Below are 14,032 nucleotides of genomic sequence, written 5' to 3'. Positions count from 1 at the left end.
ATCAATCATTTCCTTCATTAAGAAGTGGTTGTTGAAGTTATTATAGTAATTTAGATGGAGTTATGGGTTGGGTTGAAACAAATGCACTAAAAAAATTCCCCAGTACACGAATCAATCCAACCAAAAAATTCGAATCGAAGACTGAAGAGAAATGGAGGCGAAATGAGAAAATAAAATGTGAATACTCAGATATAAAAATAAGATTGAGATTAACCCTAAAATATATATATATATATATATATGGATATGATGTGTTCAAGTTGATGGTCGACCTGATTCTTAATTCCACTGAACCTGCACTCAAGTCGCGACGCATTTTTTTTAGGGTTAGATTTGATGTCCAACTCGATTTGACCCAAACTTTGAAACCCCCACAAAAATAACAGGATATTTTTAATGTCAAGTTTATTTTTGACACCCCTGCATGAACAGAGCTGAATTGACTTGGTTTTGGATGAAAACTCGAACGAAACCAAGTTTCACTGTTTTAGTAAATAGAAAACCAAACCATTGATAATGAAAACAACTTAAATGTGATTTTCGGTTTGGTTCTATTGAATTTCGTTGATGATCGATTTAAATTCCGACCTTTTCAAATAAAATATTTTAATTTTTTAAAATTAGTTTACTATGAGCATAAAAATATCAATATTCACACAAATATTAAAGCATTCAACAATATATTAAATGACAATAAATAACATCATAAGTTTAGCCTTAAAATTATTTATTTTAGCTTGAAAAGAAACAATCACATGTTATTATACCTATGGGTTAATGTCAACAAAATCTCTAAAGAAGAAAAAATTTTAAACTTCGACATTTTTTGCTTAAAATAAACAAAATTTTAAATGTGGCCAACGATTTTCAGTTTTATAAAACTATAAACCTCCCAAAGTAAAGATCAGTAACAGAACAAAACCTCCAATTGCTCTCAATGGTAAATGGTAACTTTGAACAATTAGTCTCTAATCATCAATCACTCCTACGAGATCGAGATAAATGTTTTCATCTCTCCATAAATAACAGAAACAAGGATTTAGATACCGCATCTAAACTCACCACCATTCAACGATTATTGATTTCCAAACGTATATATCAGATCATCTCTTACTCTCTTAGTAATCCATGCCACCCATTCCACCCATGCCGCCACCCATTGCCGGGGATGGCTTCTCCTCAGTAGGTTGTTCGACGATGATAGCTTCTGTGGTGGTCATCAAAGAAGAGACGCTGCAGAAAATTGAACCGCTTTGCATATTAGACTTATTCTACAACCCACAGTGAGAAAGCAACACCGATTTACATTGATTGTTGTTCAATCATGTGTATTCATGTTGGAACTATAACCAATTCACCGGGGTATAGTCAAGTCTGACTTACCTAGCAGCATCGACAAGAGCTGTTCTGATAACTTTTAACGGATCGATCACTCCGGCCTTAACCATGTCAACGTATTCACCTGTTTGATTTAAAAATATTAGCATGATTACGCACTCCTGGCCCACACAATAAATACAAATTCCTGAGCACACCTTTAGCTGCATCGTATCCAAGATCGGGATTATCTTGTTCCAATAATTTACCGATAACAACAGCACCTTCTACTCCGGCATTTTTGGCAATAATATGTGCCGGCATCTACATAAAAATCAAAAAAATGTAAATAAATGATGTATGTTGATATCCCAAGTGGCTAAACAAATTGGCTCGCTAAGGGTTAATGATCTCCCACGATTTAAAATCCTTAATTTGACAAACAACACAGACTAAATATAGATAGATAGAGAGAGTTTGAATGACCTTCAATGCATTCTGAATAATTTGAACACCAATCTTCTGATCAAAGTTCGCAGTTGGCAACTTATCTAATTCCTTCGATGCATAAAGTAGAGCAACTCCACCACCTGTACAAGTTTTTAACACCTTCAGCGGTGAATTCTCAATATACTTTCATGCCACACAAGATGGAAAGTAGAATATACCAGGCACAATTCCTTCTTCCACAGCTGCCTTTGTGGCATTTAGAGCATCTGTCACCCTATCTTTTTTCTCACTAACCTCTGCTTCACTGGCTCCTCCAATCTGTGTGGCAAAACCATTTACTAAAATCAAATAGATCACGTCCATCACTGATCATTAATCTAAACCTAGACGCTTGAAAATGTAGGAGAAGGATGACAGACCTTAAGAACAGCTACACCACCAGAAAGTTTAGCTAGCCTCTCTTGCAACTTCTCCTTGTCATAGTCAGAGGTACTCAATTCAATTGCTGACCTAATCTGCGAGTGTAAACAGGTCTTGTCAGAGAACCAACTAAATAAAAACGTGTTCCAGGTTCAAAGGAGCGTCTCTATGCCTTCGCTCCACGAGAACAATACTTTTCTGAACATTTTCACAAATATAAAGCATAAATCCTATGTTAGCACTTTATTTATGGCGTTATATCCCAGATTCAATGTGGCCAGAATATAGACTCCATGCACCTATTAAAGAAACATTCCACAAAAAGTTTAAAAATGATGCAGTAAATGAAAAAAGAACCTGCTCAGATCTTTCTTCTATGACTTTCTTTTCACCAGCCCCATCAAGTATAACAGTGTCATCCTTGGATATAGAGACCTAAAAGAAGAACTGTAAGCTAAATCCATGCAATATATAAATAATAATAAATATAGGTTACACGTAAACTTGTTCCCAAAACAAAATTAGAAGGTCAAAAACATCTACGAGAGAATCTACAAAGGATTTGTACCTTTTTACATGAGCCCAGCATATCCAAATTCACTTCGTCGAGGTACAGTCCCAGTTCTTCCGTTAAGACCTACAGAGGACAGCTAGATCAAACACGTTGCCACATGCTATACTATATTCGTGGAAGAAATAATGACGCATAATAAGCATTACCTGGCCTCCTGTTAAAACTGCAAGATCTTGCAAACCAGATTTCCTGTTCTCTCCAAAACCAGGAGCTTTAATAGCACAAACCTGCAATATTAATTTTTAAAAATGATGAGTCCATATGATTGTCCTGTAGATCAAGATACTTCGATGTTAGAAAATATAGATGTACCTTAATTCCAGCACGAATCTTGTTCAGTACAAGAGTTGCAAGTGCCTCACTTTCCACATCTTCTGCAACTATCAATAGTGGCCTTTGCCTCTGCACAGACGCAAAATATAATTGCAACAAAGAGTTAACATGACCTTAAGATGATTGTAAGGATCAACGGATTAACCTTTAAAGCCAGCTCTAGAACTTTCACAATCCCGTTTAAGCTTGATATTTTCTTCTCATGGATAAGAATGAGGGGTTCGTCCATTTCCTATCAGAGATAAATCATGAGTTTAAGTTGGAGAGAAAGTATAACTTAATCCACTCTCCTTGTCTTATTGGTTCAATACACTTACACATTTCTGATTCTTCTGGTTTGTAATGAAGTATGGAGAAATATAACCTCTATCCAGCTTCATTCCCTCCACAACTTCGAGTTCATTAAACAATGTCTTTCCATCCTACAGAGGATAACTAGATTAAGGAGATATTGAAGCAAGAGTTCAAAAAAATTAAACCCCACACATATACAGTAAAGGACAACAAATCCACACAATTTACATAAAACAAATATATGCATGGACAATGTCTCACTTGTATTGTAATGACACCTTCTTTACCAACTTTTTCCATAGCTTTTGCAATCAGCTCACCTATTTCTCTTTCTCCGTTAGCAGAGATTGTCCCAACCTACGAAAGGAATATTGCAATTGATGGTTAAAAAACGACTATTTCATCGAGCACCATATGACTACCACCAGACATAGATAAAACTCCATTCGTTCAAAGAAGAGAGCAACAAAGAAACCTGAGCAATCTCCTCTGACGTGCTTATCATTCTCGCCCTGCTTTTCAAGTTTGTGACCACAGAATCAACCGCCATTGAAATTCCCCGCCTTAGATCCATGGCGTTCATACCTGCTGCAACTGATTTACACCCTTCGGCAAATATTGCACGGGTGAGAACAGTAGCACAAGTAGTACCTAAAATTTCAAAATTAGCATATTATTAGCATGAATAAACAATCTTGATGACATAAAACACCTATCCATGTGTATGTAGATTAAGTAAATCTATTATCTAATACTGATTACAGCATACCATCTCCAGCCACTTCATTTGTAGCATTTGCAACCTGTTTTACAAGGCTTGCCCCAATATTCTTAACTTTGTCCTTAAATTCAATGCTCTTTGCAACTGTCACACCATCCTTTGTCACTTTAGGGGCACCCCAACTCTGTTCAATCACCACATTACGCCCCTAAAATAATAAAACAACATCGATCAGCCATCAAAGTAGAACATAGCACCAAAAGTTGATCTGGAAGTAAACTCATGAGAATATGGTGAAGAAAGAATCCAAAACATCAATCTGAACTTGGAAAAACTAAACCATCAAGAAACTGCTCTAAACAACACAGCAAATATTAAAGAACGCAGTCAAGCACACAACACATTCTAATACCCAATAAATAACAACTCAACAAGGCTGTTTCTGTCCAAAATCTTAGTCAAACTAGCACTCAAGTTACAGAATAAGCATAAAAAGATATAGCAAACTGAACTGCAATTTATCATTGCTAACCAAAACAGACAACTTGTCACACTTCAAGCACCGCCAAGAATTTTATAGAAGGGCAACATTTTAGAAACCTATTGTCCATTTGGTTCGCCTCTCTCCCATCATATCATACCACTTGAACACAAAAACAAAATAAATCAATCACCAGGTCAAAATCCTATTTTTCTCTTCTACCACCTCTATCATGTCATTCAAAGTGTTTATCAAGAGCGAGGCAACTTCACAGAGCCTATTTCAACTAATACAGAATGATCAACGCAAAGAATTAATACCTTCGGCCCCATCGTGACTTGAACTGCATCTGCGAGATCTTCCACACCTTTAAGCATAAGAGACCTCGCCTCCACTCCAAATCTGATGTCTTTTGCGGCATAGTTCCTGGTCCAACCCACTCTACTGCCAAACTACAGAGATAAAAACACAACCAAAAACCCACGATAACAATTATGAGTAATGGTAAACCAGAACCATTTCAACTTCAAATCAAAAAAATAAACAAATAAACGAGTCTTTTGGTCGACAAAAAACCTGCTGGATGCTGCTTCTTGCAACCCTGAACAATAAACAATAATGAGTGTCTCTAATAAACAAAAACCAAAAGAATTTCACGACAAAATGTTGAAATGTAAAGCTTCTACTGATGGGTTCGTGGATACCTGGCCTTGGATGCTAGGTTTGCTGCGAAACGATACATGTTTCAGTCTTGGGCAAGAAAATACGAAGACCGAAAGAAGAATTAACTAATATCTGTGATGTGGGACTTGATATTTTGCAGAGAAAATTCAGCAAAAGCCTTGTTTGATCTCCTTTTTCTTGAATTTCAACTCTGATACTGCATCTTTTAATACATCCGAAAAGGAGAAGGGTCTAGAAGAAGAGGGCTGCTTTGGTTTTCCACGAGGGGTTTATGGTTAAACCCTAAGGTTAACTTGGTAATATCATAATTACTGAAGGGTAAGCTGGTAATACCATATTCACGTTTATTTGGAATAGAGGGAAAAAAACAATTAAATCTATTTTTTCACTCAAAAAAATTAAAGCTAATTTTATCTTAAAAAATTAAATCTAAATATGCAGCGCTCAGCATAGTTCTTTTTTGAGTTCGTTTATTGACGGTCTAATCGATCCGATCTATATTCATTTTGAAAAACAATAATTTTGACATAAAAAATAATATTTTTTCACGAGTTTTATCAGATCGGATATCGATCTCACAAAATTTAATCGTGAGATGGGTCGTCCCGATCTATATTCACTATGAAAAAATAATACTTTTGAAATAAAAAATAATATTTTTTTATGAATTGTGTTGGGTCGGATATTCTGTTGGAAACTGGAATTAAAACTAAAGTTTGAATGAAAATTTTTGCAATGTAGGAGTGTTTTTTGACTCTCCATATTTTTGAGTTAATGTAAACTTTTAGTTCTTTATATTCTAGAATGACTTTTGGAATGCTTTTTTTGAGTCTATAAATAAATGTGATCATTTCCTCGATGATAGGTGTCGTTTGTACGTATTTTATTGCATTAGTTTTGTGTGTGTTTGCATTGTGCATACGTGCATTTCATTTACATTTTGTTCGTTTTAGAGTAAGCATATGATCATGTCTACTTGTACGTGATGAATTTGCAGGTAAAATGGCCGGAAAACTGAAATCGGAACAAAATTGTGCAAGCCAAAAGAAAGTGACAGAAAGGCTGGAGCCCGAGCAGTATAATCTTACCGCCCAGGCGCGAGGTGTGATTGTTGAAGAGTAAATTCCATAGGACGTGGCGCTCGGACGGTAATATTCTACCGCCCGGGCGCTAGAGGTGTGATTTCAGAAGAAAAAAAATACAGAAGACTTGGCTCTCGAGTGGTAGGATTTGACCGCTCGAGCGTGGTTGCTGCGAGAAAAAAATGAAAACAGAGGATGCGGCGCTCAAGCGGTAGGATTTGACCGCCCAAGCACCACTTAATTTTGGAAAGATTTGTTGGCCGATTTCTTCCGTTATTTTCTGAAGGAGGAAGATATGGAAAGGGGGTTGTACGATTTGGAGGATCATTCAGACATTATTGAAGAGCCGCCACAAGCTTTGGAGAGGTTTTTGTGCTTGGAGTGAAGATTTGAAGATTTCTGGGCATCGTTCTTCGCATATTTCATCACGTCTAGTATTTCGAGTTTATTTTCTCTTATTTAAACATTATTTTGCTTAGTTTAATTGTGTCATTGAATAGCTAATTTACTTTATTTGTTGGGATTTAAGGGGATCCTACCCGAAATCGAGTTTAGTTAATTCATATTTCGATTTTTGGTTTATTCTTGATTGTGTTATTGTTTTATCGCATTGTTAAAGCGTAGTTAACTTTAATAACTATTTTTTATTGCGAGTGATTTCGAGAGAATAGCTCATGATAAGAACGAGTAGCATAGTCCATGGATTTACAATTTACATAGAAATACGAAGTCGAATACACATCGATAGTCATAGTCCGGTAGGGCGAAAACCAGGAGATATCATAGTATGACATGCAATTCACATATGATAAATAATTAAAGAGATTTAATTACTTTACTGAGCAAAATTAGTTTGGCATAACTCGAGAGAGCGTGTTCAATTGGATAAGAAATATTGTCGGAAGCGTAGATCACTATCGAACGAATTAAGTAAATGACGAGGGGTAGGTGAACCAAGATTCCCAACAAATTCATTTCTCATTGAATTTTAATTAACCATTCTAGCTTATATATTTCATCATTTAATTCTTGAACTTTTTCATTGAGTTTTTTATTTAAATATAGTAGTAGTAAACAATCATTCAAATTTCGTTGCTAAAAATTTAATAATTGGAAATAATAATTGCGAAATACAGTCTCTAGTGGAACGATACTCGTACTCTCGTACATTATACTATTACTTGACATCGTGCACTTGTGATTATTTCGTTCTTGAATATTATAAATTTTTATTAAGGATTTTACAGTGCAAGTTTTGATCGATCAAGTTTTTGGCGCCATTGCCAGGGACTGTTAATCCACAATTTTATCTTCAGTTATTTACTTTATCATTCCTTATTTTATTTTGCTTGACACCTTCAATTTATTTGCAGGTATCCTTCTCGATGCATGCCAAGATCTCTAGAGTCTGAACTAGAGATTTTCGATCCTGAAATTGAAAAAACCATACACAGGCGACGACAACAACAGTGGCTGAGAAATATGATGAATATAAATGAACGTGAGTAAGAGCATCATGAAGATCTAAGAGTCGAAGAACCAAGGCACATACCCATGTTGGAGTACGCACAACTGTCGCTTGATGCAGTACGTCCAAGCATAGTGCGACCAACCGTCAGGGCGAACGAGTTTGAGATCAAACCAGCCATAAATTTAGATAATCTAGAACACTGTCCAATTTGGGGGAAATGCGCTTGATGATCCAAACACTCACATGGCCGAATTCTTAGAAATTTGCGACATTTTTAAATTTAATGGAGTTTCTGATGATGCTACTAGACTGCGTTTATTTCCGTTCTCTTTGCGTGACAAAGATAAATCTTTGTTGAATTGTTTGCCTGTAGGTTCAATCACAACTTGGGAAGACATGGCCAAGGCATTCCTCCTGAAATACTTTCCTCCATCAAAAACCATGAAGCTGCGAGCGGACATAACCACTTTCTCTCAATTTGAGCAGGAGTCACTCTACGAGGCTTGGGAGCAGTACAAAAACTTATTGCGGAGATGCCCACACCATGAGTTGCCTCTTGGGTTAGTTGTCCAAACTTTTTATTATGGTTTAATTTCGTCTAACCGTACCATGATAGATGATGCGGCCTGTGGAAATCTTTTGAGGAAAACGGCCGAAGAAGGGTACGAGTTACTGGAAGAAATGGCTGCTAGCAATTATCACCCTCAGTCTGAGAGGAACAATCAAAGGAGGAGTCAGGAGTTCACCAGGTAACTGATTTTTCTGCTGTCACTGCACAATTAGAGGCACTCAACAGAAAAATAGACAGCTTGAATGTAAAAGGGACAGCGATGCGCCTGCAAGAGATATTCTGTGAAAAATGCGGAGGAGAACACTATCACTACAAGAAAAATGACACGCTGCGGAAAATAGGTGTGAATTTTTAAATTAGCGACGGTTTTCGTAAAACCGTCGCTAATTTAAAATTTGTGACGGTTTAGAGATCACCGTTGCTTTTAGCGACGGTTTATGTTAAACTGTTGCTAATAGCCGTAAATCAGCGACTGTTATATTTAAACCGTCGCTAATAGTCGCAAATTGTCTATAAATATCCGATTTCCGTTCCACTTTCCTCCACACCACTTCACAACACTTCAAATTTTTCTCTCTTACGCGATTTTAATTTCGATTTTTGTTTCAATTTTTGGTTAATTTTTTAAGTGTTAGTTAAAATCATCAGTCAATTTATCATAGTTATATTGTAGTTTTTTTAAAAATTTATTAAATTATAAAAGTAAATTTTTTTTTATTTTTATGCAAACTTTAGCGACGTTTTTTAAACGGTCGCGAAATGTAGCGACGGTTTTTAACCGTCGCTAAATTTAAATACCGTCGCTAATTTAGCGACGATTTGAAACCGTCGCTAATATTTAGATTTTTTTGAATATTAACGGCGTACAGTGCACGCTGCGGATAGTTGTATTAACGGCGTACATATGCATGCCGTTGATAATAGTATTAACAGCGTGCACATGTACGTTGCGGATAATCTTGAAATTTCAACAGCTTGCAACTTCGCAGCGTGCAATGTGCGCTGCGGAAAGAGAATTTGCACGTTGCAAAAAATCATTTTTGTTGTAGTGTACGTTAAGGATTGTCAAAACAGTGGTCCTTTCTATGTGCATGAGGAGGCACCAGTAAATCAAGTGGGGATTCAAAACCGTCCTAGGAATGATTTGTATTCGAACACATACAATCCTTGATGGAGAAAACATCCCAACTTCTCATGGGGTGGTCAAACCATTCAGAATTGACCCCAAGGAGGACAACAATATGGTAAGTAACCGATGTATCGACCGGAGTAAAGAGAGGAGAAATCTAGTTTGGAGCAAATGATGTCTAAGTTCATCTCATCTACCGAAACTAGACTACAGAACAAGGATGCATCGATAAAAGGACTAGAAAATCAGATATGATAGTTAGCGAAGATGATCACTAGTAGAGATCCGGGCACCTTGTCAAGAAACACGGAAACTAACCCAAAAGAGCAAGTGAAAGCCATAGCATTGAGGAGGGGAAAACTGCTTGAACCAGAGAAGAAAGAAAAAGAGGATCGAGGAGAGAAAAAGGCTGACACGTCAAAATATAAGTATTCTAACTCTACACCCGCACCCACTGCACAATCTAAAATTGTTATTCCCCCACCTTTCCCTGTAGCATTGAAAAAAGCAAAATTGGATGCGCAATTCGGTAAGTTCTTTGAGGTATTCAAGAAATTGCACATTAATATTCCCTTTGCTGATGCTTTGATGCAAATACCGAGCTATGCTAAATTTTTTAAAGACATCTTAGCTAATAAGACGAAGTTGGAGGATCACATGACGATAAACTTGACTGAAAATTGCTTTGCAATTGATGCAAAACAAGATCCCACCAAAACTAAAAGACCCACAGAGATTTTTTATTCCTTGCATGATTGGTGATGTTGTTTTTCATAAAGCTTTATGTGACTTTGGTGCGAGTATTAACCTTATGCATTTATCTGTATTCAGGAAACTTGGACTGAGAGAGCCTAAGCCCACAAGGATGTCCTTACAACAAGCAGACAGATCTATCAAATATCCTCGAGGATTCATAGAGGATGTGTTCGGTGAAAGAGGACAAGTTCATATTCCCAGCAGATTTTGTAGTACTCGACATGGAGATGTCTTTGATTTTGGGGAGACCCTTCTTTGGCACTGGCAAGGCCTTGATTGATGTTCAAGACGGGAAGTTGAGATTGAGAGTGGGAGAAGAAGAAATTACTTTTGATGTCTTTAATGCTCTTAAGCACACACTGCGCACTGATGACTGTTTTAGAATTGATGTTGTGGATTCACTTGTATATAATTATCTGCAGGATGCTATGAAGGACCAATTGGAAGCCACTCTCACTGCTGAATTGAAGGAGGATGACTTGGACGAAGAAAGAGCGGAAATAGTGGCATACTTCAATGCCAACCATCCATGGAGGCAGCCAACAAGGATGAGATTTGAGGATTTGGGAGACCGAAGAGACTTGACTCCTCCGAAGTCAAGCATTGAAGAACCACCAACACTTGAGCTCAAGCCATTGCCTCCACACCTAAAGTACGTATACCTAGGTGAGAATAACAATTTACCTGTCATTATTTATGCTGCTTTGACATATGCTATGGAGGGAAAACTGCTGCAAGTTCTCAAAGAAGACAAAAAGGCATTTGCCTGGAAGGTGACAGACACCAAGGGAATAAGTCCATCAATCTGCATGCACAAAATCTTGATGGAAGAGAAGTACTCACCCCTCGTGCAACCTCAGAGACGACTCAACCCAAAGATGCAAGAGATAGTGAAGGCTGAAACTATCAAACTTCTCGATCCAAGTATTATCTATCATATTTCAGATAGCGCGTGGGTAAGTCCTGTTCAATGTGTGCCGAAGAAAGGTGGGATTACTGTTATCACTAATGAAAAGAATGAACTTATTCCACTAGGACGGTTACGGGGTCGAGAATGTGTATTGATTATAGTTAGTTGAATTATGCCACCCGTAAGGACCACTTTCCCCTTCCCTTTATTGATCAGATGTTGGAGAGACTAGCGGGGCATGAATTTTATTGTTTTATAGATGGGTATTCATGGTATGATCAAATCACTATTGCACCTGAGGACCAAGAGAAAACCACTTTCACGTGTCCATCTGGCACTTTTGCTTTTCGACGTATGCTTTTTGGTCTTTGTAATGCCCATGTTACATTTCAGCGCTGCATGACTGCTATATTCCATGATATGATTGAAACTTTTCTTGAAATATTTATGGATGACTTTTCTATCTTTGGTGCAACGTTTGATGAGTGTTTGCAGAATCTGAGCTCCGTGTTGAGGAGGTGCGAGGAGACGAACTTGGTGCTGAATTGGGAGAAGTGTCACTTCATGGTACAAGAGAGAATTGTATTAGGGCACAAGATTTCGGAACAAGGGATTGAGGTGGACAACGCTAAATTGGAAGTCATCAAGGACCTACCACCACCGGCTTCAATAAAGGGAGTTAGAATTTTTCTAGAGCATGCCGGGTTCTACCGGCGTTTCATTAGAGATTTTTCTAAAATTGCTAAGCCTCTATCGTCCCTACTAATGAAAGATGTACCATTTGACTTTAACTCTGATTGTCTGCCGGCATATGAGAACCTGAAGGAGCGCTTGGTGACGGCTCTTGTGTTGGTGGCACCGGATTGGGATCTGCCTTTTGAGGTAATGTGTGACGCCAGTGATACTGCAGTTGATGTTGTCCTAGGCCAAAGATGGAACAAAGTATTTCACACAATATACTATGCAAGTAAGACTCTAGATGAAGCACAATTAAATTATGCAACCACTGGAAAAGAGTTACTTGCAGTAGTATTTGCACTTGATAAGTTCCATTCATACCTTGTTTTGTCTAAAGTCATTGTGTTTAATGACCACTCTGCCCTTAAATATCTGCTTGCTAAGAAAGAGGTCAAACCACGATTGCCTAGGTGGATTTTACTTCTTCAAGAGTTTGACCTCGAAATAAAAGATAAAAAAGGTGTAGAGAATGTAGTAGCTGATCATCTTTCTAGGCTAGAGCATGCTAGCAAAGATTGTGAAAATGATGAGATAGATGATTGGTTTCTAGATGAACATCTGCTAGTGGTGAAAAATGTTCATGGTTTGCAGATTTTGCGAATTTTCTTGTTACAGGCTCACCACCTCCCAAATTTAACATTTCACCAAAGAAATAAATTCTTTTCTGACGTGAAATATTATTTTTGGGAGGCACATTTTTTGCTCAAAATCTGTGCAGATGCCATGATACGGAGATGTGTGGCGGCAGAAGAGATGAGATCGATTCTCAATCATTGTCATGACCGCGAGGTAGGTGGTCATTTTGGACCCACACGAACGACATCCAAGGTACTCGAATGTGGCTTTTATTGGCCAAATCTATTTAAAGATGCACGTTCATTTGTTCTCTCTTGTTATAGATGCCAACGCACAGGTAACGTTTCTAATCGTCATTAGATGTCTTTAAATAATATTATCGAGTGCGAGATTTTTGATGTTTGGGGAATAGACTTTATGGGACCGTTTCCAACATTTTTTACAAAAAAATACATTTTGGTTGCGGTTGACTATGTTTCCAAATGGGTGGAGGCGGAATTATATGCCACGAATGACGCTCAACTGGTGCTGAAATTTTTAAAGAAAAACATTTTCAACAGATTTGGAACACCACGAGCGATCATTAGTGATGTTGGCACCCATTTTGGCAATAAACTTTTTGAAAAACTTGTGGGAAAATATGGGGTCACTCATAAAATCTCCACTTCTTATCACCCCGAAACGAGTGGTCAAGTTGAGGTGTCGAATCGCCATATTAAGAGGATTTTAGAGAAGGTTGTGGGGATAAATCGAAAATACTGGTCGTTGAGGTTGGATGACGCGCTTTGGGCATATAGGACTGCTTTTAAGACAACTATAGGCACGACACCGTATAGATTACTTTTTGGAAAAGCGTGGCATTTATAGTTGAGTTAGAACATAGAGAGTATTGGGCAACAAAAGCACTGAATCTTTATTTTGCCCTTGTAGGTGAACACAGGTTGCTGTAGTTGGACCAGTTGGAAGAATTCCGGGGTCAAGCCTATGAACTGGCTTTTACCTACAAGGAGCGTACAAAGCAAGCACATGACAAGCGCATTACACCGAGGGAATTCAAAGAAGGCAAAGCAGTGCTACTGTACAACTCCAAACTGCGTTTATTTCCTGGCAAGCTCAAATAAAGATGGACGGGCCCATACATGATCACCAAGGTGTTCCCCTCAGAAGCAATAACTTTGAAAGATGGAAAAAATGAGTCGTTCACAGTCAATGCTCCACGACTGAAGCATTATTTGGGTGGCACAGTCGAGCCACAAATTGGAGTCGCTCGATTCCAAAACAGTCAGAGCTGAGAGGAACCTAGAGTCTAGCTCTCGACTATAAATTGAGAACTAATTTCTTTCCCTTCCTACTCGTTTCTAATTTTTATTCTATTGAGTTGACTCTTTAATCTAGATGTTGGTTGTTTTTTTATTATTGCTATTATTATATATATATATATATATATTTTAATTTTTTATTGTTTTTATTATTTTTTTTAATTATTATAAAAAATAAAAATAAAAATAAAAAGGGCGAAGGTCGC

At 37.5% G+C, this 14,032-nt stretch overlaps 2 protein-coding genes across 2 annotated transcripts; one reads left to right on the top strand and one right to left on the bottom strand.

Annotated features, from left to right (window-relative positions):
* Positions 1–908: 908 nt before the first annotated feature.
* Positions 909–5,520, bottom strand: LOC142547274 (chaperonin CPN60-2, mitochondrial). Its single transcript, XM_075655470.1, has 18 exons — positions 5,295–5,520; positions 5,167–5,191; positions 4,911–5,042; positions 4,158–4,317; positions 3,864–4,039; positions 3,650–3,745; positions 3,412–3,516; positions 3,240–3,326; positions 3,074–3,163; positions 2,908–2,988; positions 2,756–2,824; positions 2,545–2,622; positions 2,187–2,282; positions 1,986–2,085; positions 1,804–1,907; positions 1,536–1,641; positions 1,384–1,462; positions 909–1,233 (listed from the first exon to the last, which is right to left on the bottom strand). The coding sequence occupies exons 1-18, from the start codon at positions 5,330–5,332 to the stop codon at positions 1,119–1,121; spliced, it is 1,737 nt and encodes a 578-aa protein (XP_075511585.1). The 5' UTR covers positions 5,333–5,520; the 3' UTR covers positions 909–1,118.
* Positions 5,521–8,436: 2,916 nt separating this feature from the next.
* Positions 8,437–13,374, top strand: LOC142544250 (uncharacterized). The gene is made up of 7 exons (XM_075651311.1): positions 8,437–8,576; positions 10,359–10,470; positions 10,706–11,239; positions 11,689–12,514; positions 12,650–12,720; positions 12,831–12,844; positions 13,068–13,374. Exons 1-7 carry the CDS (start codon positions 8,437–8,439, stop codon positions 13,372–13,374), a joined length of 2,004 nt encoding a protein of 667 aa, XP_075507426.1.
* The last annotated feature ends 658 nt before the right edge of the window (positions 13,375–14,032 follow it).

This window comes from Primulina tabacum, chromosome 5 (assembly GCF_025594145.1).
Source record: "Primulina tabacum isolate GXHZ01 chromosome 5, ASM2559414v2, whole genome shotgun sequence".
Lineage (NCBI taxonomy): Eukaryota > Viridiplantae > Streptophyta > Magnoliopsida > Lamiales > Gesneriaceae > Primulina > Primulina tabacum.
The sequence above is the reverse complement of the archived record's forward strand: the minus strand, read 5'-3'. Positions and strand labels throughout refer to the sequence as shown.